Here is a 26,729-nt window from a genome sequence, read left to right on the forward strand (position 1 = left end):
CTTTTTAGTCTTCTTTCTATGCTTGCGTTGATCGTTTCCGTAGCCAGCCTGTTTGGGTGTGTTGTTATTCTTTCTCTGTACCTTTCCGCGCATCTGGTAATCTCCTCCTTGACCGTTGGTATTCCGAGGTCCTTCCGAATATCCTCGTTTCTAACGTACCATGGGGCGTTTACTATTGTTCTCAGAATTTTTGATTGTAGTGTCTCTATTTTGTTTATATGGCTCTTTGCTGCTGTCCCCCATAGTGGTATTCCGTATGTCCAGATTGGTTTTCTAATTGTTTTATATATTTTTAGTTTATTTTCTATGCTTAGTGAATGAGAAAGTGATAGAAAAATTTATTTGCCCCTTTCCGCGATATCTTTGGTATTACGTTGCGTGTCTCATAATAGTCGAATGAGAATTTTCATTACAAATCGTCTACATACTGAGCACGTCGGCGTTGCAATAAACGAAAGGTTCTCTTGAATTTCGACCAGATCAGTTTTAAACACTGTGAAATTTTTGTATGGTATTTCCCTTGCTACGCGAAAAAGAATGAAACCTTCCGATCGAGTTGCAGAAAACAAATGCTTGCTACGCTATGAAACAAGCTATAGATGGTTCAAGACACGACTTCACGGAGAAGTTGGCTTTTGTGAGGCAAGTCGTTGGCGCGTCGTGGAAAGTCACAATTTCAGCGAAGCACCGTTCGTTCCACGGACGATAGCGGTTCGATGAATGCCCTTGCAGCAACGAACAAAGAAAAGTTTCGCACAAAGTACGCGCTCGCGTATCGTCCGTTCGAAAAATCCGTGGCCATTATGCTTCGCGGTTTCTTCCCTAGTTTCTATTATGGGATAGAAAACCCATCGATCGTCGCAACGGTTTCCCGAGGAAATCCCGCTTTTAACGTTCTCCTCTAACCGCTGCAGCAGAATTTCCTTTCAACGTGGTTTTCACCGCCGTTTTCTGCTTTGCCTTCTCGCACGATTAAACGCCTGCATTCGGACGAAATTTATAGAATTTTCGATAGAAAATTATGGAATTTCGATTGTCAGTCGAAGCAGGGAAACCGGATTAAGTTAAACTTCGTGAGATTTTGTCGCGCGATGTTTCAGTCGATACTCCAACATTTTATTGTAACATCAGATATGGTTTTTGACGATGTCACTTTGCTACGGGCGAATAGAAAAGTGCAACATTTTTGGTTTCTCTCTCGCTGTGCATGTTTATGGTTGCTTCATGGGGGTGTCCTCAATTAGAATATTCTAAAACAGCGTCTCTTTGTGATTTCTTTTAGAAAGGAAATAAGGAAACGAAGTTATTGAATTTTGAGATATGGTTTTATATATATTTAAAGAATACAAAAAATTTTTTTTAAAGTAAAAAGAATTGTAACAAATTTCTAAGCCTATTTCATGGGCGTCTTGTCGCTGCAGTCTTCGAAAGATCCACCTTGTAATTCTTGACTGAAACAAAGAACCAAAGAAGAATTAAATTATTATATATTTTCCTTCTGGGTGAACTAAACAACGGCAAAAAAAATGTGGAATTAAAAATTTTGGCGAGTTAAAAAAAATGTGTTTAAAAAAAACTTTAAGGTGCTATAACAATTATTTAAATAAACTTTTTTTCTGCCTCTGTTTAGTTCACCCAGAAGAAAAATATATAATAATTTAATCCTCTTTTGGTTTTCTGTTTCAATCAAGAATTACGAGGTGAAACAGGCTTAGAAATCTGTTATAATTTCTTTTTTCACTTTAAAAAAATTTGTTTGTATTCTTTAAATATATATAAAACCATACCTCAAAATTCAATAACTTCGTTTCTTTCTTTCCCTCGTAAAAAAAATCACAAAGAAACGCTGTTTTAGAACATTCTAATTCAGGACACCCCCTTATATCGCAAACGTATGTACATAGTTTACGAAGTGAAAGATTTATATTTTACGTGTCGTCGTTCGCGAAGTGGAAAATGTAGATTTTGAAGTGGAAATTCAAAGAGTTCGAGCAAAAGGTAAATATCGGAGTATACGTATATTGTAAAAGCGGAATTTCCTGCAAATTCGAAAGACATGGGCTATGTGAAAATAAATAAAGATAAAAGTTAATGAAGTTAAAACTGTTTTATATTGGAAATGTAAAATACAGAGACAGAAATGCAACATTTGTCGCAATTTCTTCGCCTAATTTCCTGTAACGTAAGAAATGTTCTGACGATGGAAACACTGCTGCACCTATTTTTAACGTCTGATTTATTGCTTCAGGCTTTAGGCTTCTTTAAGTTTGCAAATTGTTTAGAATAGAGTTTCAGAGTTCCGAAATTATGGATCTTCGCGGTATTATATAGATGAGCTTAGGGACTAACGAGTGTTTTTTGCACGATTCCCTTAGTTTTGCATCCGGAAACTCCGACTATGAGTTTCATCCGTGAAGTTGTAGGTTCCACTTTGAGTTTAATTACTCTTTTGAGGCGGTAACATGTCGGTTGCTGTTTAGACGATGGATGGGAAACGGGGAAATAAACCATCTAAACTTTGAGCATTAATATAATTCATTTATGATCTCAGAAATAATTATTGAGTTGGCAACTAAGTGATTGCGGATTTTTTCATTAGGTGGTATTGACAAAATCCGCAATCACTTAGTTGCCAAGCCAATACATCTCGGAAATTGTTAATCTCTAAATTAGAAAACAATTGATAATTTTCTCTAAATTTTCTATTCCTAAAGTGCGTAACATGAGGAAATTCTCATGTTTTATTTTAAGATTGCAGGAAAAATGGTGCAAAATTAATCTTAACAATTTACGATAGAATACGAAACGTAATAGAATAATTGAATAATTTTGTAAAATTCTTAAGAAGGATCTCGCTTAAATGAAGTTCATCTACCAAGTAAAGTACTTAAAAAAAATATCTCACGCATATTATTTTTTATATTTGCAATCATCAATATTTAAATGGTGTGAGCAATTGCCGAAAAATGTGTATTGAAACGGTATTTTGTTTTTAATCTCTGGAAAACCGGAGAGTATCAAATCAAATATTTCTCGAAACGGTTTTTATCAAATAAAAAATCCATTCGTATCGAACATTTAAAAAAAAAGGGGGAGGTTCGTAGAATAATATAGTATTGGAACAAAACATTTTGATACGAAAAAAGCAAAAATTCCGTAAATTTCCAAAAAAAAACTCAAAATAGACAAAGTAAAGGGTTTATTAATTCAATTAATATTTCTTAACATTTAACTTCTCTTCCATTTTTGTCGCATCGTTAAAAGAATGTTCAGCCTTCAGAACGTCCATATGAGACGTGAGGCATGCAGCCAAAAATCGATCGGAAACTCCGATCTATTTCTATGTTTGTTTTCCCTTTTTTCTTAGCCGATAGGTTGCTACGAAATTTCGCCAAGCTTCGATCGGTTCTGAAGAAAGGGGATGAGACCGGTTGATGTTCCGTCGAAGCTTTGAACTTGCTTTTACTTCGTTGTGCTCGTTTCCATTGGATAAAGCCAACCAGTAAATACCAGCCCTGTTTTATTAGCTGCAATCGATCGCTTAATACTACAAACATCAGAGTCTGTTTTTCTGATATTTCTGCCGAGTATACTCTTGTTATACCTGAAAAATAATGTTTAAAGTACAATCTATTATTCGAAGCATGTCGAAGTAGGATAAATATTCTATTGCGAGAACAAGCAGAAATACTCTTGTTCCCCCTTAAAGCTGGAAATTTTAGCTGATTCATTGAGGGATTAAATGAAATTAAATTTAAATTAAAGCTAAAATGACTGATATTCCTATAATAACATACTGACGATCATGTTCAAGCATATTATCGCGATACTTGGAAACTCTGTTATATTATATATCGTGTTAAATTTCTATGGAATGAGAACTAACAATTAACTAAAAATGTTAATCAAGTGAAATATCTATTTTGTGGGAACAGAAGAAAATTAGATTCTTAGTTTCATTAGTTTCGTCGATTTTAATCGTCGAACATGCAACGAATTCTTCTGATCGAATGTTAAAAAAGAAGAAAGTGATTTCACAAAGTGGCGACGCTATTTCAATTCTCGTGAAGTTCCTTCAGTCGTTAGATTTATGCCATTCTACGTTATGGCATCCTCTACGGTACAACATTATTCCAAAACCATGTTTAATAGGCCTTTTAGCTAATCACCTTCCATTAACTATCATGTTGATAATTACGTTATCTTCATTGATTTAAAGACAGGATGGGCATGACACTATATGGGATTTCGTGTCTCACGTTCTAAAATACCGACCTCGAAAAAAGTTAGTATTCCCTACGTCATCTGCGATTTATTGCGACAAACATACATAGGAATTGTATTTAACTGAATCGTCGAAAGCAACAAAAACAATAGAATATCTGTGCACGAGTTTTATATGACTCGCGTCATGTAACTTTTCTTCTGAAAATATGTTACAATCGCGCACGGTGTATGCTATTTATTTATAAAATGTCATTTTCAGAAAGAATTATTTTTAAATATACGATGCACCATATAATATTCACATACAATATTCTTCTCGGATATTTCACCATATTTTCTAACGTTATCTGTCTCGTTTGATAATCAGTATAGTTGAACATCGAAGAACCATAATGTCTTTCGACTTGAACGATCCAATGTTTGGTATCCTTACGATGACGTGAGAGAATTTAATCGAAAAGCCAACTAAAAATGTTTCTATTAAAAGAAGGCAACTAAAAACACTAAGAGACTTTTTGTTTCATTTGGATGAATTTTACAATCAATTCTCATTGAGAGTTACAAGTAAGTTTTTCTGGCGTGGTACTATGTCGTGTTTAATAAATGTTTATCCCGTGTTTGATTCTAGTTGAATCTAGTGCTTAAATCTAAAGGGTAATGTCTACTAAGAGACCTGACACTGGAAACACCGGAATTTCCCTTCTTCACTTTAGTTATATTAAATAAATACCAATTTCCTTTTCGAGTTAAAAACATTTCTTTTTTATTATTTAATTTTTAATTACAATTTTGTTCAGCTAGACATTTCGTAAATTTGTCTAACTTAATTGCTAAATAACACGTGGATGGCTACCCCCAGCGGGATACCATCTTCGAGTTTGACTATTTCATTTCTTTAATGAGGTCAATGGGGTGTTTTCTTTTTAGTCTTCTTTCTATGAGAGTTTTGTTCCCTTCAGCAACCAGTTTGGATGCGTTGCCGTTCTTTCCTTGTATTTCTCTGCCTACCTGCCGAAGAGATAGAAATTTGGGAATAATTATAGTTTGTGTTATAGTTAATAATTATATTTAATAATTATAATTGGGAATATAATCGTCGGTGAAGATAATAATAACTTGTATGTTTCCCGCTGAACTTTCTCTTGTTAATTTGTCAAATAATTAAAAATTTCTTCTCTAAGATTGATCGATCCTACAAACGGAAGAATGTGCTTGGCAAGCACGAGGTAGGCTTCCGGCCACGGACATCGATACATCGTGCGAGAAATTCGCATTGCGACTTTCCAAGGTCAGGTGCTTTGGAAGCCAAAAATCAGCCGCGACACATTTTTTGTGGCCAAAATGTTTCACTCGTTCGCCGATGTAGTTACGTCACGTTGCAGCGAAAAACTTTGCACGATCAATAATGAACACTTTATGCTTTTTTGCTTTATGCAAGGCATGTTATCGTAAATTGCAATTGGAATGTGGAAAGGACTGGCGAGATGTGAGGACGAATTCTGGAAAGTTTTAAATTCCTCTCTTCCACCTCCCACCACATTTATCTATTACCTTGACATTGAACTATCTTTAATATTTATTTATAGAAATATTTGTTCTACTTTTGTTCAACACAAAGTACAGTATAAATTATATAAAATAATAAATAATATCAAAGAACATTATATCAAGTAATATTCTTTTTAAGTATTCATTTCCCATGTGGTTAATATAAAATATACATTTCTATGAAATGCAAAAATGATACTCTTTGCCTAACATATCCGTTAAGTAGTTATTTCATTCTTTTATTAATAAAAATGGTATTCTTTTCTCGTTTTCCTTGTGTATCAATTCTTGTGAGTACGTTCACGATGATAATGTCAATTATATTTTGCTTCTGGTGGTAGATCAATCTGCTGATGTTTATGTTTAATGGAATTATTGGTACTTTATTATTTGAAGCAATTAGAGGATCAAATGAATTTGGATGCAGAGATGATAATTAATAGCGAGCGATTCGTGTTAAATATACAATTTCTGCAGTATTATAGGATAGTAGAATTTCGTTTATGCGAAAATGTCGAGGAGCAACCAATTTATATAATTGGAGTAGAATTCATAATAGTAGAGTTTGCAGAAATTTGAAGATTCTTCTTTCCATCAAGTATTCTCCGAGATATAACAAATATATGGTAAATTGTAAAATTGCTGAAACTTTATCTATCATTATTTAAGCTAAAATTTATTCACATTGAATTTTTATGACGTCGAGTTGCATTTAAAATTAAATTTCCTACATTGAAATCTTCAAATACCAACAGACTCGTCAGTTCAATTTCTGAATGAAAAGACAAAGAAAGCTGTCGTAGAAGTTGCAGAGATAAAAGAACACGGTATTCCTCTGTTCGTCTGCCAAGTGAAAAGACTGCTGAAGCTATGACAGAAGTTTCAAAGGATAAAAGAAAGCGGAGGAAAATATGAAAGGAAAAGAGGAACACGACAGGACAAGGAGCCATCAAATATTCATTTATTTCTGGTAACAACTATGTACATACACACATATACATACACATAGGCGTATTTAACATGTACGTAAATGCAGAAAATGGTCCGTACTCGAATATGTTTTCGATAAAACTACCCGTGTCGTTCAGCGAACTACGAGACACTATACTTTCCTCTTTCAAACACGGCCAACTTCGAATGAAACAATCGTACACGCTGGAATCTGAAAGCACATGATCGGTAAAAATTACTTGCAGAAGTTCTTCCATCTTCTACATCTTTCCAATCCATGTACTTATCGTAATTCTTCTTCAGTTTTATGAAAAATCGAAGAACTATGGTTCTGGTATTTTTGCGTTATGCTGTTAATTTTAAAACGTTTCTTGTGATTAGGCCATTTTATTGGTAACGATTCTAGAGTTTTCACCCAGAGTTCTAAGGCCCCTGTCAGGCACGTGTTTTATTTCCGAAGGAAAGGGCCCAACATGATGCTTTAATCAGTTTACAGTACCTGGCTATCGAATTAGATCCACGTACGCAAATTATTCCACTCGTCAAACGATATATCGTATCGTATGCACACTGTGCAGGATAAATAAACAAATTATTTTTGATTGCCCAAATAATTATTACTAAATATGTGGACGATCCTGTATACATAACGATTAAACAACTTCCTAAAGAAAACATCTATAAACATATGCGAATGGTACTCTACGTAGAAGATTTATTAAGAATTGTAATTATTAATTGAAACGTAGATAATATTCAAATTTTAGAACTAAAATTTTCGTCACGATATACTCAATTTATCATCTTGCGTAATAAAAGTTATACATATATAGCTTTTTGTAGACAGCCTGTCAACTATTTAATTTATTGCTAACAATAAGTAAAAAATATTCAAATCTCGCAAGGGATTCTAATTCGATAGACACAGCGGACTGTAGTTTATTATGTGGAAATAAAAATCTGATTAAAAATATTTCTGTATAAAATGCAGATTGAGAATTTAAAAATTATGGTTGTGAGATGTTTGTTTCGGTTCGTTTTAAGAAATAGCACCATGATCGTTTCGAATTGACCTGCGTCTGAAAATACTTGTTAATGTTCCCGGATAAATTGTTCAAAATACAACTCTCTGGATGATAGATTAAAAGACGACGTTTGTAAAAATAATTTGTTACTCGCGAACCATACAGGAATTACATCTATGGCTCATCCCGTAGATTTTAAAGACTTTCATCCGTGACCCTTACTCCTATTGTTTCTTTTTTTCTTTTCTTGTTCTTTTTTTTCGAAATTCGTAGATATGGTACAAAGTATGCGCGTCTACTTACTCATAGTAAGTACAAATATACAGGTGTTTGCTTTTGCGTATTGCGGTCAAACCGAGTGAATTATCGAAACGGAAGACACAATTTCACGAAAGAAACAAAATCATAACTAACTTTGCTGCAATATTCCATATAGATACACAAATTCAATCTTTATATAATTACCTTCTAAATTAATTCGGACAGTAACGTTAAAAATGGAAAGATCTACTGCTTTTCGAAATGAAATTTTACATCTTTCCATAAAAAATTAAATATAAATTTCATAGAAAAATTTTATCAAACGAAATTTCATAGAAAATACTTAAAAAAAAAAAAATTCTATTTCTCCAAACATTTTTTTCTTTATTACATATTTGCCACTCTATTCCCTGATAAACTTACACGCACGAATCTGAGATTGTGGGCGGAAATAGGAATAAAAGTATCCAAAAGGTTCTTTTTAAAAATTCGACGGTACGACACGTAATTGTTTCCACGCGTTTGCCAATGTTCCAACGTTTGGTATCAAAAGAGAGTAAGTACGCTTTCGATGAGTACAGCTAATCGTCGAATTCGTACATTTGGTACGGCTTCCAATCGAGTTTTTGAAGTGACCTGAAAAACATACACGCAATTAATAAAAAATAAATTAAAGAGAAACGTTATTCGACCTATGCTTCTTTCTATGACTTGCAAAATTCATGCTATCTTCTTATCTTATGAAATTTTTGTACATTTTAAATATCATAGCCAGAGATAATTCGAAATTACAATGGTAAACCGTCCTTATTCTTACTTCTTTGCGAACTGTACGAATCCTTGAGGCCCGCACATCAAAACGCATGCATCAGGATTACTTGTTGCAACTAGTTCCTTTAATAAATCATCAGATAACGTGTCGCGTCTTCCTGTCCACGCGTCTCCGGCTTGTGAAAGGATATGTGTAACTTTTAATCTGCAACGTACAGATGTTCCATTTGAAAAGAATGAAAAGACAAATCCAAAAAGATCTACCCACTTTTTGTCTGCGCTAGCCTTTTCCAGTTGCTTCACGTAAAACATGTTATCTTCGTCCTTGTTGAAGTTGAGTAAGTTTATGGTCGTTCTGCAGCATTCCATAAATTATTAAATTAAAAACATGCGCAAGGATTATATATCTATAATTACATCTCATCTATTAACTGGAAAGCTTAATCACACTCGATTAAACTATCGGTATTCGATAAGGATTACATAGAAACTAACGTTATCAAAATTCAGGAAGCCAAATATCAACATTTAGACTTTCTTTCACAAATGTTTTACTAAATTTACTTTTGTATTATAATAATATTCTTTTGCATATTTTCTGCACTCTTGGAATCTTATTATACTATGTTTTAGATCCTGAACCATTGAAACGTACGGTTGGTATAATAAATAACGCTATTGCTACTAATAAGCTTACTTTCTTCTAACTAAAATTCAACTAAAAGTAAAAGAGCAATTCGGTATTGGTTTGATCGAAATGGCCATTTCATAGTCGCAAAATCTCTAAAACGTGACAAATTTGCAAGAAATATTATCATGTCTTCAGAAAGTACGTTTGGGAAACTAGATTTTCAGAAGCCCTGTAGATAAAAAGATACTGACACACTGCGTCTGGCCAAAGCTCGCTGAACGATGCCAAGCATCACTGTCAAACCGGTGCCACCAGCGATCATATGAAGGACAGAATAGCGATCAAAGGATTCTACTATGAAGGCACCTAAAGCATTGCTCAAAAGGAAGGTCTGGCCAATCTGAAGAGCGGTTATGGACGGACTGAAAGCGCCATTCGGGTACTTCTTGATCATGAAACACAGGCAATCAGACTTGTAGTTTGGCGCCATGTCGTCCGGATGAAGGCACGGTGGGACAGGCGTGTACAATCGCGATACTTCCATCCCTAAAACGAAATATCTCATAGTTTCTTGCATACTTTCTTCGACGACATTTTATCTATCGTGCAAAGACGGAATTGGCTAAATCTTTACTATAGTTTGTTAAATATTGTACAACGTAGACGACACAAAATTAATAGATTAGCGAGTAAAGTCGATGGTTATTTCATCGATGGATGCACTGTTACAACGAATATGATTATACGAACCAATATAAAAATGAAAGATTCTATTTTGATAAAACATTTACATTTCGATAAGATAAGTTGGCTACAAAAATAGTTACAGCGAAGAATGACGTGAACAATTAATTTTGTAGAAATTTTCAAGTTACTTGGAGGGTAAAGCAATCTCTTCGATGAAAATACTTTGAACGTCTTTGATATTGATAATATAGAAACTATTACAGTATTACAGTTCAGATAAATAGAAGAAGAATGATTTAAAGATATTCGTTTCGATTGTGGTTTCTATAGCTGTTACGAGAATTACCGTGCCATTTTAATTACGTTTCTAAATTCCCTTAATTAGTCCATCAATGAATTAGGGATTTTAAATAGCGAAAAAAAAGAATGATATTCACCCATGACGTTCATTTTGGCTTCTACGTGCCTGCCAATAGGTACAATTTGCAAGGAGTCCTTTGCTCGCACGACTAACAGATGAACTAACTTAGAAAGCGGTTTGTTCGTAAGTACTTCGTATTCTCTGTACGTTCGACTATTCGTATTCGTCTCCCTGTATATAGTTTGAGTACCCTGAGATTTCCATAACTCTTTCCTCTGCTTCGTGAACGTAAAATTGATCTACATAACGCAGAAAATAGAAATTAATATCTTAAATTTTTAATTAATTAAATAACAACTTTTCAGTTATATTACCTCCATCGTTTCGAAATTTCTGACGCAGACCGGTGGCCATTGTATTTCTTCTGTTAATTCCAACTCGTGCGTTATTATGCCCTTCTCGAAAAATAATTTGTATATCAACTTCGAGTCGTTTATCCTACTTAATTGATAGCACACGCCTGGATAATCGCGCATCGTTTGATAAAACAATGTGATCGAGTTGGATGTTTGCCTCCAGTCCATTTTTATGTTCAATAAACTAGCGTCTGATACGTTTTCTTGGCTAACACCATGAGCTGAAAATCAATACGTTCTAATTATTCTCTTGTTGTGCATTTCTTGTCGATCAATCAAACTTGGCTACTCTTCTTCCAACATCCCTTCCATAATAACGGTTTCTATTTATTCTCCTCTTTTTTCAAAACCTTCCTTCGTACTATTTCCTACGATAATTCATTAACAATTAGTTCGCTACACAATTCATCATTTGTCTATGTATAAATGTTGAAATTAAAAAAGACTTTAGTACTTTCTCAATTTGTCGAAGCGTGTATCGAAAACGAGATCTCAATTTTAATTTTAGGACGAGAATATGAATCTTTAACCGTCAAAGAACGAACATTTTGTCCATTTTCTCGTGTAACATGGAATATATAACGGAGCGTGCTATGTAAAATTGTCCAATGTAACTAAACCACATGGTCCATGTTTGAAGAGTTAACGTTCGCTATAAACTCTCCTATTAATCCAAAAATTCCAACAAAATATAGCATATATATTATACCGAACATTCACTCCAAGTACCCTAATATACCCTAATATAAAATGATTCTTAGAAACCTGAAGATTGCTAAGGACTCGTACGGGTCTTCTGTCATGAAAAAGACAAGTATAGTAAATACAAATATAATATTTACATGTGATGAACGCTCACGTCTGTTCAAACCTCACAATAATTTAATTTCAGACTAACAACATACAGTGTGATAAACGTAACTAACAATAAATACAGATAGACATGAATTATCAAGACAATTATCCTTGAACAACTAAACAAACTTGTGTTTCTATTTGGACCAAATGATTTTAATAATAAATTTGTTATATTAAATAATCACAAATTTCCATCATTTCTATTTATCTCTCAACCATAATATAATAATCCAGCCTCGAAAATTGAATAAACATTCCAACAAATATAACTACTTTTATAGAGTATACCAAAGCCTTGATATCTTTCTCTTAACTCAGACCCGCAAGCCTTTGCATTTAGGTGCGTACATCCTTTCCAACATCCTACAAACATAATTTGCATTCAACTACTTTAACATTTCAATTTTTCTATAAACGGCATGCAGCCACTTTAAAAGCCATATCTGCATATATATATATACACATATTTTTTTGTTTTCTTTGCATTCACAATTCTCCATGAAAAGAGCCACCAAGGTTTCCCTCACGCTCGTTCCTTTTATCATCATCGGCGAGACACAAGCGGGCAGGATCGATGTCGCGTTAGTTACTCACTTGTGCAACTTGTTATCAGGTTCAACGTCGCCGACGAACAATTGCTCGTACTCGAGTCATCGTTTTCCGTCGGCGACGACGTGGTACCGCTCACCGAGCCACGGCTCAGCCTTCCGACCACGCATTTCTGAAGGATGCTCTGATAGTTGACCCAAGCGTGCACCTGCAACGAACGATCTATGGGTACGTAAAAATAATCATCGATCAACGATGGATCGTACCGTTGATCCGATGGATGGTCGGATATCGTTGCACTTACGTTTTCGAAAAGCTTCGTGGCGTCTTTTCCAACGCCTCTCATTAATTCGTTGACTCCTCCTGGATGGAAGTCCATGTAACGTGTCACGTTGAAAACGATCCCTGCGCAATTAATTAAGGAAGCTTATTTTATCATCGAGTTGCTATTAATTATTTGCTATTTCAGTGATACTGTCGTGTGGATTGGCAACTAAATGATTGCGGAATTTACAGTCAGTTGTCGATCAGTTATCAACGAATTATCAGCGATCTAATTAACGAGTCATTAGCTGTCTTAGCGAATCGGTTAGTACGAGCGTCTTTGCGAACATTATTTGTATATTAATTTATCATTTTAAATATATTCGACGGTTTAAACAACGAACAATCTCGTCCATTAAACTTCACTGACAAACCATCCTCTACGAATTTACCACCTAATGACAAAATCCGCAATCACTTAGTTGCCGATTCTATGTTCAACTTGCTTTTCGTTGTTAGCTATTTTAATTTTTTGATACTAACCATTGCGTAGATCGTTAGATTCTTTTTGAAAGTTAGCGTTTACGTTGCGGCAGCTTTTTTTTTAAAGTTTCACTTATTTTTTATTTTTTTATTGCGCTAACCCACAGTGGCTACAGAAGATATTGGCATATTGACGCTGCATTTTTTATGGCATTTACAGAGTAATTAATTGGGTTCAAATATATTAAATTTAGCATCGTTTAGTAGCACTTTCGTATAATTACAAAAGTCTGGTACTATGGGGAAGTATGAAACCTAATAAATAGAATATTAATTGAAGTATAGAGTTCGTTCAAGTATCGTTCAAAATAACACTTTCGTACAATTATAAAAATTTGATGTTATAAAAATACAAAACATAGAGGTTTCAAGTTGATTAGCGAGGACATAGAGTGTATGAATCCTACGTTATGTAAACTTTAAATCATTTTGCTTTTACTTGAAAATACGCAACAGCAAACATATAACAGATAACTCGTATGAACTTGTATTTCTTTCTCTCTCGTTGTCATTCAATTTCCTTTCTCCAATTCATACTTATTATTCCTGCATAAAAATAACAGCGATGTAACTTTTGTAGTCTGCGATTAAATTTTTCACAGTTGTCACGTTCGACGTTTATGTTCTTCAGACGTTTGAAACATAAATTTGTTTGATAAATCATCGATGCAATAAATCAATGACGAAGAGCGATACGAAAATTTCTTTCTTTCTAAAATTTCAAATACAAATAAAATGACATCATTTTAATGAAAAGCAATATAAAACAGAAATTCAACAATGTTGATGTTTTTCCCACCCGTAATTATTGACCGCCAGGTTTCTTTCATTACTATTCGATCATGCTACTTAATATTTGGATTATTTCTTCGTACTTCCTCTATTCCCTAGAAATTGCCTGAGTCATCCTTCATTTAATATGCGAGATCATGATGGCAAAAATACACCGGCGAACATAGGTAGAATTAAAATAGGATTTGTGACGAGCATGGAATAAATATTGGACGATTGGACGTCGCACGATGGTGGGAAAAAGTAAATTTTAATCAAACTAAAAGCGTTCGACGTTGACCTATATTATTTCTTCCCTCTCGTGACTGTCGCTTATTTTCTTGTTTCCAAAGAAGACGTTTTTCTACCAACCAATTAATCTGCCCGGCAATTATGGAATAAAGACAAATGTCGGAATATTTCAGGAACATGTTGTAATAAAATTAATAAAAATTTCATATTCTTAACGGCAAGAGAAGAAGTTATTTATTTGCTAGAAAAAAAGGCATTAAAAAATATATTGTGACTGTGGTATTGAAATCGTCAAATATACGTTGCCAACCGTACGTTTTGATATTTCTAAAGTTATTTGTTATTTATAATATCAAAATTGTATGTACATATATATATAATTGTTTTAGGAATTTAGAAAATGAATCAATTTTATGATTTAATAATAATAATAATTTAAGTTATTTGTTATTTATAATATCAAAATTGTATGTACATATATATATTTGTTTTAGGAATTTAGGAAAGAACCAATTTTATGATTTAATAATAATAATTTAAGTTATTTGTTATTTATAATATCAAAATTGTATGTACATATATATAATTGTTTTAGGAATTTAGAAAAGAATTAATTTTATGATTTAATAATAATAATTTAAGTTATTTGTTATTTATAATATCAAAATTGTATGTACATATATATAATTGTTTTAGGAATTTAGAAAAGAATTAATTTTATGATTTAATAATAATAATTTACAAAGTTATTTGTTATTTATAATATCAAAATTGTATGTACATATATATAATTGTTTTAAGAATTTAGGAAAGAATCAATTTTATGATTTAATAATAATAATTTACAAAGTTATTTGTTATTTGTGATATCAAAATTGTATGTACATATATATAATTGTTTTAGGAATTTAGGAAATGAATCAATTTTATGATTTAATAATGTTTTGTAAAATTAAAATTTGTAGAAGATTTAGAAATGTAAATGTAAATTGGCAAGTTAAGCAATTTTCTACCAATGTTCTATCTATTCTCGTTTATATTCTCAAAAATATAAATTTTGCATGAAACTTCGCAGTCTAGTTATTGTATCATATAATTGCAATTGTAAAGAAAGTTATTTGATGAAAATGTTGGACTTTAGAAGATTCACAATGAAAAAAGCTAAAGTGTCCAAACGTTATCTTTTTATACGTAAATTGGCATTATTTTCATAAGATGTAGTGAACGGAAATACAGTCGGTGTGGAAAATATTCGGACACTAACGTAACTTTGACTTTTCGATATTTTGTCACGTTAATTTATAGAATGTCCGAATGAGAAATATTTTTCAAACGTAAAAATTCCTCGACATTTCTCCCAATATTTAAACATTGGTTTGCTTTAAAACAAAGTTTCTTCTGCTTTCTCACAACTATACACGAGACTTCAATATTCTTTCATGAAGATATTTTTATTGTTTTATTTACATTCATTTCAGACAGAAGTCAAAGTTGTGCTAACGTATCGAACATTTTCAAGACCGACTGTACGTAGTAGCAGAAAAGGAACTCGACTGAATGTGAATTAAAACGCGACCAAGTCTAAGGGAAGATTGTCGTAAAGCAACGACAAGGACGAATGATTTTTATGAATTTTTTTTACACTAATTACCAGTTACAGTAGAAGCTGAGAGTTAAATGGCACATAGCTTTGCAAATGTAATTTTTTTCATTTCAATTCCTCTTATCGTCTATCAACTTCTTAATCTGACACGTTCGATAAGCTTTTGAACTGGCGTGTACGATAACTGAAAAGGCTGATCGATTGATTGATCAATCAAATTTCTCCGGGGATTGAAACATAAATATTTATTTGTTTATTTATAATATTTTTTTAAGCGATAGAAACTCAACTGGTCCGCGAAGAAGAGTAAGTTTCTCTTCTAAACGCTGGGACTTTCCCAATTTTTCATATTTTTCTTGGAAAAATAGGTCGAAACAGAAATATCTAACTTTAAGGAGATTTGCTAACTTCTGCATTCCGATGACTGTGACAGATGCTACACTGCACGCCAACGATATATTGTCAAACATAATCCACAGTACTCGCGCAATATACAATAAACAGTAGGAAGAACTGAGACACGAAAATTACATTTGTACTTCAAAACTATCTGTTTTCATCCCAACAGGGTCTAATTGCATATAAATAATTGGTAGTCAGTCTAAAAAAAAAAAAATTAATTCATTAAAATCACACGCCTTTATCGATGTTACACGAGAGTCTCTCCTTAATACCACGTTGGCCCGGATTCTCTTACTTTACGTAACATCTAACACTTAGTTTCCCAGGCAAAGACGTCCTCGGTGACTCTGTCATTACGAACGCTCTTAAAGCCAATTTCCAGAGGAAGCGGCGTCGAAAGCGATATCGCATCACCTTTAAAATGCGATCACGTTTCTGCGGCCATTGATTTTCATTTCTTCGATTTAATCCCAATGAAACTGTGTACATCCGAGGCAACGACTCTTGCTCGTGGAAATGGGATTAACGAGCAATCACATTAGCGGAGAGTAGATTTTGCTGTTTAATGAACGAACCGTTGGTTGTGAGCGAACGAGAAAGTTTGAAAATTAGATGAGAATTTAGCTGTTTCGAGGATTATAATTTGCAGAACCAAGGGATTTTTACTTTGAAAGCTATAGATCTCCAGGGCTTTGAATTTAGATTGTTAAAGGGCTATGGATGTGAAAAACGAGGAATTGAAATATTTAGAAAATTGTAGATTCTAGGGATTTAAATTCAATTACACTGAGAAATTAAATAGTCGAATACGTACATTTAATATTTAAGTACTCGGACAGTGTGATTAAAGGGAAGACAAAATTGAAAAATTGAAATAGAAATTCTGGTATTTTAGGGGGGGGGCGAATTTTTTTAGGAGCATGTTTTTAAAAAACCTACCTCGAATCGCGATCCAAGCGTCGTTTTGCTTATTGTGAGTGGCCAGTTCGGACAAAGTTACGACACGTGGAACTCCACCAACGCCGGTTAAATCGACGCCAGAGTTTCCCAATCGAATCCAGTCCATCAAACTGTGGCCAGGTGCTAAGGCCGTTTTATTCCGAGGATTGCCTGGAAAAATTCAGAAAAACAAACGCTTGTTTGCTTACGCGTTCAAACACATATATCGAAATAGTCGAGAGAATGAAGAAGAAGAAGAAGAAGAAGAAGAGGAAGAAATATATTATTAAGAACTACATTTTTATGGTGTGCGTGACGTTGCCAAAATATTTTTAGCTGTATTTTTAGTATCTATTGGTTTTTGAAAATTTGAGAATCACAATGCTTATGCGTATTTCTCATATTTTCTTTTCAGATGGGACTCACGTAAGTACAGATACATACGTATTTTATTAGAAATTTGAAATGTATAAAAACCTGAAATCTACATTTATCTTCTGTATTTTTTTTTAGAAACTACAAAATGCTTCTGTGTGTTTTGTTTTTCTTTTTTTTCACTTTTTGGAAACTACAATACTTCCGCATGTGTGTGTGTGTGTGTGTCTTTTTACTTTTCGGAGATCGCAATGCTTCTCTCGACTTTTCGTTTCCTTTCTTTCCTGAAATTTGGAAATTGAAAAGTTATAACACGCGCTTCTAACATTTCTTGGAAATTTCCAAATTGCAACGTGTATGTTAGTAGGAAATGTATTATGATACGGTACACGGCATTGCACCATACAGAAAATAGATTTTAGGTGAAAAAGATTTGTTAGTATACGTGTAGCATAGCGAATAAAAATTCGTTCAACAGTGAACGTGTTAAATACAAAGACAATATATCGATGTTATTCGCAAAGAAAAATAGATTTTTCTTTACGATACAATACTAATTGAAACATAAATTAAATAATACAACGATAATGGAAAATAGACAGTAACGGCCACTGTAGTACACCAGTAAAATTCGTTCGATTCTACTGATCAGTTACTCATTTCCCACAACACATGTATATATTTTGTCCAAGTATGAAAAGAGACAACAAGCTGGTAAAAAATATGCAACAAATTTCTTCGTATCTTTCGACATTTTATTTTAAATATTCCGTTTCTCGATATAACGCAGAAACATATTAAAATGCTGGTACAGCTAGTAGCAGAAAAGAAAAGGTCACGAACTATCCTTGCTACTCGTGGAAAAGACATAATAAACACAGTAATATTCATAAAACTCCACGACTCATTAGTCACAAATCGATTAGCTAATAAATACTGTCTCTTTCCATACAGTTAAATTACATGTAGCATAAAATAATAAATAAAAATACCACGGTTCAAACAAATAAACCTAATAAAACGGATATCAGCAGACGATCAGGTGCATGATATAACAGAAAATCCAGTTATTTCTTATTCAATCAAAATACATAAATTCAACCCTCTATAAATTCACATGGAAAGACCCATCCTCATTCGTAGCACAGGAAACACGACAAACACGCAAACGTTCGCAGAAACGGGACGCAAATAAAACTAATAGGCAATTATCGTTAATTACTGACCGTCCTGAATCTGCAAACCGAGACTCTGCGGAGACCCATCGCCGCCCATGACGGATACCAAAGACGCGCCGCAGCATCGTGGCATTTTCTCATCGAAACGTCACAGTCCGCAAACCTTTAACCATCCTCCTGCATAGAAATTGCATTGCATTGAAAAAGCAGCAACCCTCGACGAGCGAAATGTTTCGAACACGAGAAACAAAGATAAAAAGATTGGCGATGAAATTTCCGCTTGTTTAAAGGAGATTTATTTCGTGAATTATGTAGGTTATAGAGGGATTTCTTGTACGACGATAGAAAGTACCGGAAATTTCATTCCGTTTGCAATAAAATGTTAGAAAATAAAATTCGTGCGATACGATGGAATTTTTAAGATATACGATTGTGTGATTATCCTGTAACTTGTGGTACAATTTAGTACAGAGTGATTCTACGTGAAAAAATAAGCGGAAAATGTGGAATAAGATAGGTTCGTATAAAGCTTCGTTCGCGAGAAAATCGAGTTTGAAAATTTGTCGGGTATACTTAGACTCGGCTATGTACCGACTAAAATTATTTTGAAAATAAAATAAAATGAAATGTTTTCATTTAGAACCTCGTTGTCAAGAAAATAAAGTTTCCACGTGTTTAGCTATTAATCGATCCAGTTTAACCTGCTGTCGATTATATTTACTTTCGTTCAATCCGGAATTAGTCAAGTCCAAGCATAGCCGACGAATTTTCAAACTCGATTTTGTCGGAAATGGAGCGGCGTATGAAAAAAATTCATTCTACATTTTCTACTTATTTTTTCACATAGAATAGCCTCACCACTCCATTGTACCATTAGTTATCGGACACATCCTGTATAACCAGGATAGTGAAAAAAGTTATTCAATATTTTTCTCCCGTTGAATAATATTGCATAATCTTGTTCCTTTATCATGATTATAAATAATCAATCTGAGAATTTATTGCTCTTCATTGACATGACGAATATGTTACGCACTATGTTAATGTAAATAGACAATTATCAGTCATCTACGTAATTCGCAAGGACAGCTATAATCAGACATTTCATGCATCGTAGACTGTAATAATAAAAAATGGAATAAAAAATTATAAAGAGACAATCTTAAATATAAATTATGTTCTTTTCACTTCCAAGTAAGTAACTAACATAAATAGTACGAGTTGCTCTAAGAGTAATGCATAATATTGATTATTCAAGTAAAGATATGAATCTGAAATATGTCGTATTTAAATTTCAATACGTTGAACTTGGATTATTAATGATGTATTTACCATAAAAATTATCTATACTTCATGCTAAATTGTCAGTTTCCAGTTTTTCTCTTCGAAAAACAACATTCGAGCAGCTAAATACATATGATAATCCTGATCATTAATCAAACCACTAATTCAGCGGCATACAAAATAATCCGTAGAAATACTGCAAACATAGTTTCGAAGAAAATTGCAAATAGAAGAAATATGGTCCTTTGCTGTTCAAATAAAAAGAAATGATTCGAGAAGCACTGAAAATCTTGCCAAGGAAGAAAAAATTAATAACTGGTAAACGAGCTATTAAACGGCTATTTTCTATTAAAATTCGAAATTTAATGTAGCAAGTTACGAAGCTAGAACAACTCGGAGTATTCCATCCAGGAAGAACTCTTTAAACGATATTTCGAAGACGCAAAGACACTTATGCTCGAAGTTGTACGGAACAACCCGAGAATGTAGAGTTACAAGCACTTATGCTACCTGAGATCGTTCGCAAGAAAACACTTCGATCATCTGGCTACTGAAACAATTAATTGTGAAAGAATATGATAGGAGCAAGCGAAGAATCTTTTGTCGCGCAAGAACTGGCTGCAATGAATACAAAATAACCAACCTCCATCTAATTAAAACAGCAAACTGTAAAGAAGCGAAGAAAAGAAAGCCTGGAAGAAAAAAATCTCTCTCGATGGTCCACAAAGAACTATCATATCCCCGCAGAAAAATTAAAATCTTTTCAACAAAAGCGCGACCACCCGAGAGGTAGCTGTCCCAGTGAAAATTCCGCTGAAATAAACCACGGTTGCTGTGGGAAAGCGGCGACGAAATGAAAAAAACAGCGAGGAGACAGCAAACGACAACAGAAAACAACGAGGAAATAAAAAGAAGAAAGAAAGCAACGCGTACTAACCTCGAGTAAACTCGAATCACAGTTGAATACACCAGAAATAAGCGTTGAACTACTTTAACAGCGTCAGCAGTCTAACCTGAATCGCAGATGAAACGATAGGAAAAACGCAAACAAACGTCGACCTATTATTTCGATATGAGGGAAACGGAAACAGAATAATCTGAAAACTTTGCAGACGCGAATCTGCTTTACAGTGAATACAAAAGGTATTGGCACACCATTGTATTTATTATAGTATTTACGTAACAGTTAAGTAGGTCTAAGTATACTACATTTCGTACCATTTGATGGCACGTTTAATGCGATTACAAAAATTTGATACCTTAAAGATGTAAACGTAAAAAGACATAAAGCTTGATAAAAGAAGAAAGAAAAGGTTCGTTACGGAATAAGGATACGTGCGAATACTTTGTGTACTTTGTAGAAGTATACCGCTTGATAATAGTTGGCACTATACAGCGGATCATCGTGTATTTATATAGAAAATTCGTAGATAGGAAAATGCATAAAATACATACAATAGGGAAGAATATAGGAAATATTAAAGGTATAGTACTCGTTATGTTATTTAATAAGTGAAGCAATCTAGCCAGATCACGTGTTTCTAATTATATTCGTAAAAATAGAAATTGACAAAAATATGTATTATCTAGTTATTAAACTGTCGTTATTTATAAACATTGATATTTGTATGATCGTAATTGGACTGCGGATATTTACGCAAATTCATATTTTCTGCACTTAATTAGAAGATAATTGGAATCTACATAGAGAACTATTTTACGTACTAATTAGTATAACAAGAATATACTGTACTCGTATTCTGTACGTATTTGCACCGTTAAATCTCTCTTAAGTGCATAAACGTATAACTAAAGAGAGGTGGATGGAATATAAATAGAAATTTCTTTCGTTACATGAACGTTGTAGTGAATACTTAATTCTGGATAGGCAACATATTTTTACATATATATATATATATATGTACAGAGATTTTTTTGATAGATTACATAAATATTACGATAAATATTTCGTTTTGCATAGTTACCAAAATTTTATTTGTCATTTGCAATTTATATTTTTGAAAATTTAAATTCTCCATAAACATCATTAATTAAAACAGAAGATCTTCCCCCATTCTTTCGAAATCACTCGTACAAACTGACTTACGAAATGAACGTTGCTTTAGACGTAAGACGTAACATCACAACAGCTATTAACATGTTAACACAATGAGACGAAGGAAATTAATCGTAGAGGATGAAAAATGAATACGTCGTTGATCTTAGCTTCGTTAAGCTTTGTTTTCATTTGATACATACCCAAAAAACCGCATTACTTATAGGATGGCCTGGATATATTCCAGGAAGAGTTGCTGAGACCGGTTCAAACGATCGGTCGTTTGGAGAACCGCGTCGATCGATCCTCTTCTAGCTCGAACAATTCTCGCTTTCAGCGTGATCCTTTGTAATAGGAGTGACGAGCGAGAAATAAGAAAAGCAAATACCCACTGTCTCTGTTATCCAGTTACCAGTTTCTCATGGCAAAAATCTACCACCTACTGTCGAACTCTGGAGACATATCTTGTTAAAATTCATTTCGTCCATTCTAATGTTCGTTAAACGTCCATTAGACACTTTACTCGATACCGATATTTTCACGTCGTGCAATTGGAACTGAGAGTATCGAAGGTTTGCGATTTTTATACTGCGGAACAATAAATTTGTAGTTGATGAAATAAAGTAGGTAATCAGGTTGAAACGAAGCACACAAGCGATGACCAGTGAACTGTGAACTGTGTAGTGGTACTGCGATGTATTCAAGCCTTGAATTAGATTTGGGTTAATCGTAGAGTAGCAGATGGAACAATAAGGTTAAAAAGATTCAGAAGCGCCGGTCACTGAACCGTGAACTATGTAATTTCGTTTCTACGAAATTGCAACCGGCACCACTCGACATCTCAAATCGTTTCGATCGAAGAATAGTAAATTGATAAAATAATATAAATCGAGCGATAAAAGATGACTTTATTCAATAGCACATTGAATAAAAATATTCGAACCGACGTATCAACCGTACGCGGAAATTGAGTTGTAAACTATGCAGTCTGATCCTCGCGAAATTGGAATCGGCGGTATTCGAGTTCTTTCATTCATCGATTCTTAGGCCGTAGAGTAACGAGTTTGTAGAGTAAAAACGGTGAGACGATAATGCGAGGACCACTCACGGGTCTGATCGAACGTGAAAACTGAACGGCGAACTGCGTAATTTTACGAAATTGAATAACAACGTTGACAGCATTCATAGGTATCGATTAAACGCGTTAACTGAGCCATAAACCAATTTCGTTCTGGCGAAACTGCAACTAAAATTAATTAACTGAATTTTATTCCCTTCGTCGATTCTTAAGCTGCAGAATAATAGAGTAGGGAATAATAGGTCGAATAATAAAAGACCAGAAATATTCACGAGTGTGATCGAACACGAAAACTGAACTGTTCATCGTTTAATTTCGTTTCGTGAAATTCAAACACCGAGAATATCCCGAATTTCGAACGCTTCTGGCTTACGGATTATAATTAGCTCGAATGATAACGTGTCAGATAATTAGAAAAGGAAAAAGAAGGAGAAAGAACAGAAAGATTCACAGGTGTCGATCGAACACGAACACTGAACTGTGAACTGTATTTCAAGGAAACGTGATCTCGATAAATACAGCAGGACGAAACGTTGATCCCGCGCTGGTGGACTGAAAGGTACTGCACCGAAACACGCGGACCGATATAGCCCTCGGACAGGTAGATCAATATAGTAGCTACGATGTGCCTAACACGCAGGATCTCAGCAGTGAACGCGTGCTTCTCTGCCCGTGGACATCGTCGGACCTCTCTTCGATAGCTCTATGTCTTTCTACCCTTGGATTTAGGCTTCTACCCTCGCTAATTCGGTCGGATAGCGATGATTCTTTCACGACGCTGTATTGGCAATTCTATAGAGAAGCTAGCTGCGACGTGACACAATTTTGCTTGCAGCTTTGGTAATTGAAGAAGCAACTGCTTAACGCTAAAACAGGGATACCGTCATACTCTTCCGTATAAGTGGATAAGTATTAGGACGTTTGATGACATTTAGTGCAAGTGTATTAGTGTTCACTACTTTTATTTTCTATCTGTTTTATTATAAATGTAACATTTCTCACGTTATACGATATCTTGTAATGTAAAATAATAAACGAAGAGCGATGCTCATTAAAGTTTATTTTTTAAAGCTTTAAATTTCTTACTCGAAGTAACGTATATCGACATTCTTTTTTTGTTCTTTTTTTCTTCCTTATCTTTTCAATCTTGTCTATGCAAAAAGAAGCTAATGGATTTTATTTTATGGATTATTGCATAACGCTTACAGAATTTTTATGATATGCGCATAATTTGTTTCATATAGTGTAACATGCTTTCGAAAATTAAAATATATGAATATGCATATAATTTTCTTGATTTTCTCCCTTTCAAGATTATGCAAAAATGCGATCGTCGCTGTTGTGATTTTTTAATGAACGTCGATTAAACAATTTTTTGGTTTTATATTCTCGAGTTTATTGCGCATAATACACGTATTAATTGAGATTGATCGTGTACTTTGAATTTAGAGTACAGCGTGAACAATTTGTTTATCTCTCTATTATATCATTTTAATTGAAGTAAGAACTGCAGAATGCGGTGAAGAAAATATTCAAAACTTTTTCAAACACGTGGTTTTCCATGATTAAGTGCTGCATTAAAAGAATTCATGGTGTACAGGGTCGACAGAGCGATTTAAGGTTGAGAGGTCCGTGAACGCTTTATATTTAATGAACCAGATTTTTACTAATTAGAGGAAACTCAATTACGTTGCTGCATACAAGTAGAAGATAATGAAGTTATTGCTCACAATGAGATTTCGTTTCAGGTGCTTTTACTATTATAGAACAACCGTTCGAGCGGCGAATCATTTTCAAACTTTGAATAAAATTAAATAAAAGATGAAGCAAAATAATATCTAATTTTTGCACAATAACTTTCTATAATCTTCAACGAGATTTAAAATGCCTCTCTATTTAATTGTTACGTGCATGAAATGATTCATGACACGTCTCTCAACTCGTGGAAGACTCAGTAACACCATTATCGTAGCCATCTTCGCCTGGCATGCGAACCTACCATCTCTCAAAAGAGAGATTGCTCAAGGAAATACGTAATCAGTTGACGTCCGGTGACTAAAGAAAATTCGATCAGCAGAATCATTTCCACTGAAGACATCGAGCTTTGATTAAATAGACCCACAACGACTGATACTTTACGTTCTATGTTCCTCTGTAGAACAACAAGGAAACGCCGCATATAAAAACATCCTTTTTCTGGAACTAAAAATCATACGAAGCAAAAGATCATAAGAATCTGTAAGAAAGAAAAGAAAATAATAAAAATCAGAGATTAAAAAATTGTCTTCCTTACAATACCTAAAATTCAATCATAAGAGAAATCTTAGATTCTCTTAGATTCGAAGAGCAAACATACTTGAAGTATTTTCTCGAAATAGGATTTTAAGACACTTTTTCCCAAATTTGAATATCACACGTACGAGTGGCAAAATTATAAAAGTTAGCATTTGGCGTATCTTCCGCCAGCAAAGTGCGATTAAAATTCGAAATCCCCAACAAGAGTCTAATTATCGCAGAAATTTGTTTACAGCAAATACGTCAGAGTATAGGAATTAGAATATCTCAAAATTAGAAGAGAAACACAAGACTCAATGCAATGTCGAACCTACTTATCGATCTGTACCAATCAGTTGAACGAAGTAGCACTGTTTTCATTTTTTATCGCCTCCTATTCATAGTACCAATGACCTAGAAACAAGATTAATCGGCGTCATTAGCGATCGACGATTAATAACGATAAAATCGCAAAAGCGTGGGTAGATTTTGCAAACATTCAGACGTGAATCACAGAGGAACCTTCCAACGTGGTCAATATTTGGACAAACTTTGTGAATCAAACGCTATAAATAAATAAAGGAGTATCGGACGGTTATTCGTAAATAACGAACGTCTATTTCAATCATGAAATATGAATAGGTCGACTAAATTTTCGACAGATGGAGAAACGTTCGAATGGCAGCGTATAAGCATAGTCTACATTTTCATTTCCTTTGATTCGAGAGAACGTTTATTATGACAAGATTCGTACTATTCATAGATTCAGCGACGAAAAGCAACAAAAATTTCAGTACTCGTAACAGGCTTAATTCCGTCCTGATAATCCTCACTGACAAGTTTCAGCGAATTTTATCTTTCAGATAAAAGATCGTTTGAAATGTTCTTTTCCATTTTTAGGTTTGGTAGATTTAAATGGATGATATAATTGGTAAGAAGCATGGAAAGATTTTCTCAGCCGAGTAAACTATCGCGTGGTTACTTCGAGATAAGATCGAGTCGAATAGAGTGATTAATAAGTCGATTAAAACATAACGGATAATATAATTGGTAGGAAACATGCAAAGATGTATCGATGTTCAATTTATTCTGGAAAAATAGTTATTTTAATCGCAAATACACGAAATAATTTTCTTCTTCCAATATTTATATTATTGATTTTAATTATGCAAGTTTTATAAATGAAAAGAGAACAAAAAAGGATACTGAACTAATCGTTTATGAGGTAAACAAACATCTTATTTGATTAATTGCCACAAAATAAATTTTGGATATTCCTAGTTATTTTTCATTTTCTGCTCTTTTCCTTGACTTTGTCTAAGTCCGTTCTCGTAACTCTGTGACGTTAATCGAAATATGTAATCTGGGAAATCGAATAGAATAGTTCCATATATCCTTCTCTTTATTGTCTCTTCTTTTTCTCCC

General features: G+C 33.8%; 1 protein-coding gene across 5 annotated transcripts in view; it reads right to left on the reverse strand.

Annotated features, from left to right (window-relative positions):
- Positions 1–6,714: 6,714 nt before the first annotated feature.
- Positions 6,715–26,729, reverse strand: part of LOC122566245 (cytochrome b5 reductase 4) — a 28,403-nt gene continuing 8,388 nt past the window's right edge. For 2 of the 5 annotated variants that reach the window (XM_043723222.1, XM_043723221.1), the window contains exons 3-11: positions 17,060–17,230; positions 12,590–12,690; positions 12,331–12,493; positions 10,837–11,099; positions 10,539–10,761; positions 9,666–9,960; positions 9,052–9,138; positions 8,830–8,988; positions 6,715–8,648 (exon numbers count right to left, since the gene is read on the reverse strand). In XM_043723222.1, the coding sequence (XP_043579157.1) occupies positions 8,594–8,648; positions 8,830–8,988; positions 9,052–9,138; positions 9,666–9,960; positions 10,539–10,761; positions 10,837–11,099; positions 12,331–12,493; positions 12,590–12,690; positions 17,060–17,230 (1,517 nt within the window). In that variant the 3' untranslated portion in view covers positions 6,715–8,593. Of the gene's footprint in view, positions 8,649–8,829; positions 8,989–9,051; positions 9,139–9,665; positions 9,961–10,538; positions 10,762–10,836; positions 11,100–12,330; positions 12,494–12,589; positions 12,691–17,059; positions 17,231–17,547; positions 17,719–18,660; positions 18,790–22,155; positions 22,541–26,729 lie in introns of those variants that run through there. The other 3 variants (XM_043723223.1, XM_043723225.1, XM_043723224.1) reach the window with 3 other exon arrangements.

The sequence above is a fragment of the Bombus pyrosoma genome, linkage group LG3 (assembly GCF_014825855.1).
Source record: "Bombus pyrosoma isolate SC7728 linkage group LG3, ASM1482585v1, whole genome shotgun sequence".
Taxonomy (NCBI): Eukaryota; Metazoa; Arthropoda; class Insecta; order Hymenoptera; family Apidae; genus Bombus; species Bombus pyrosoma.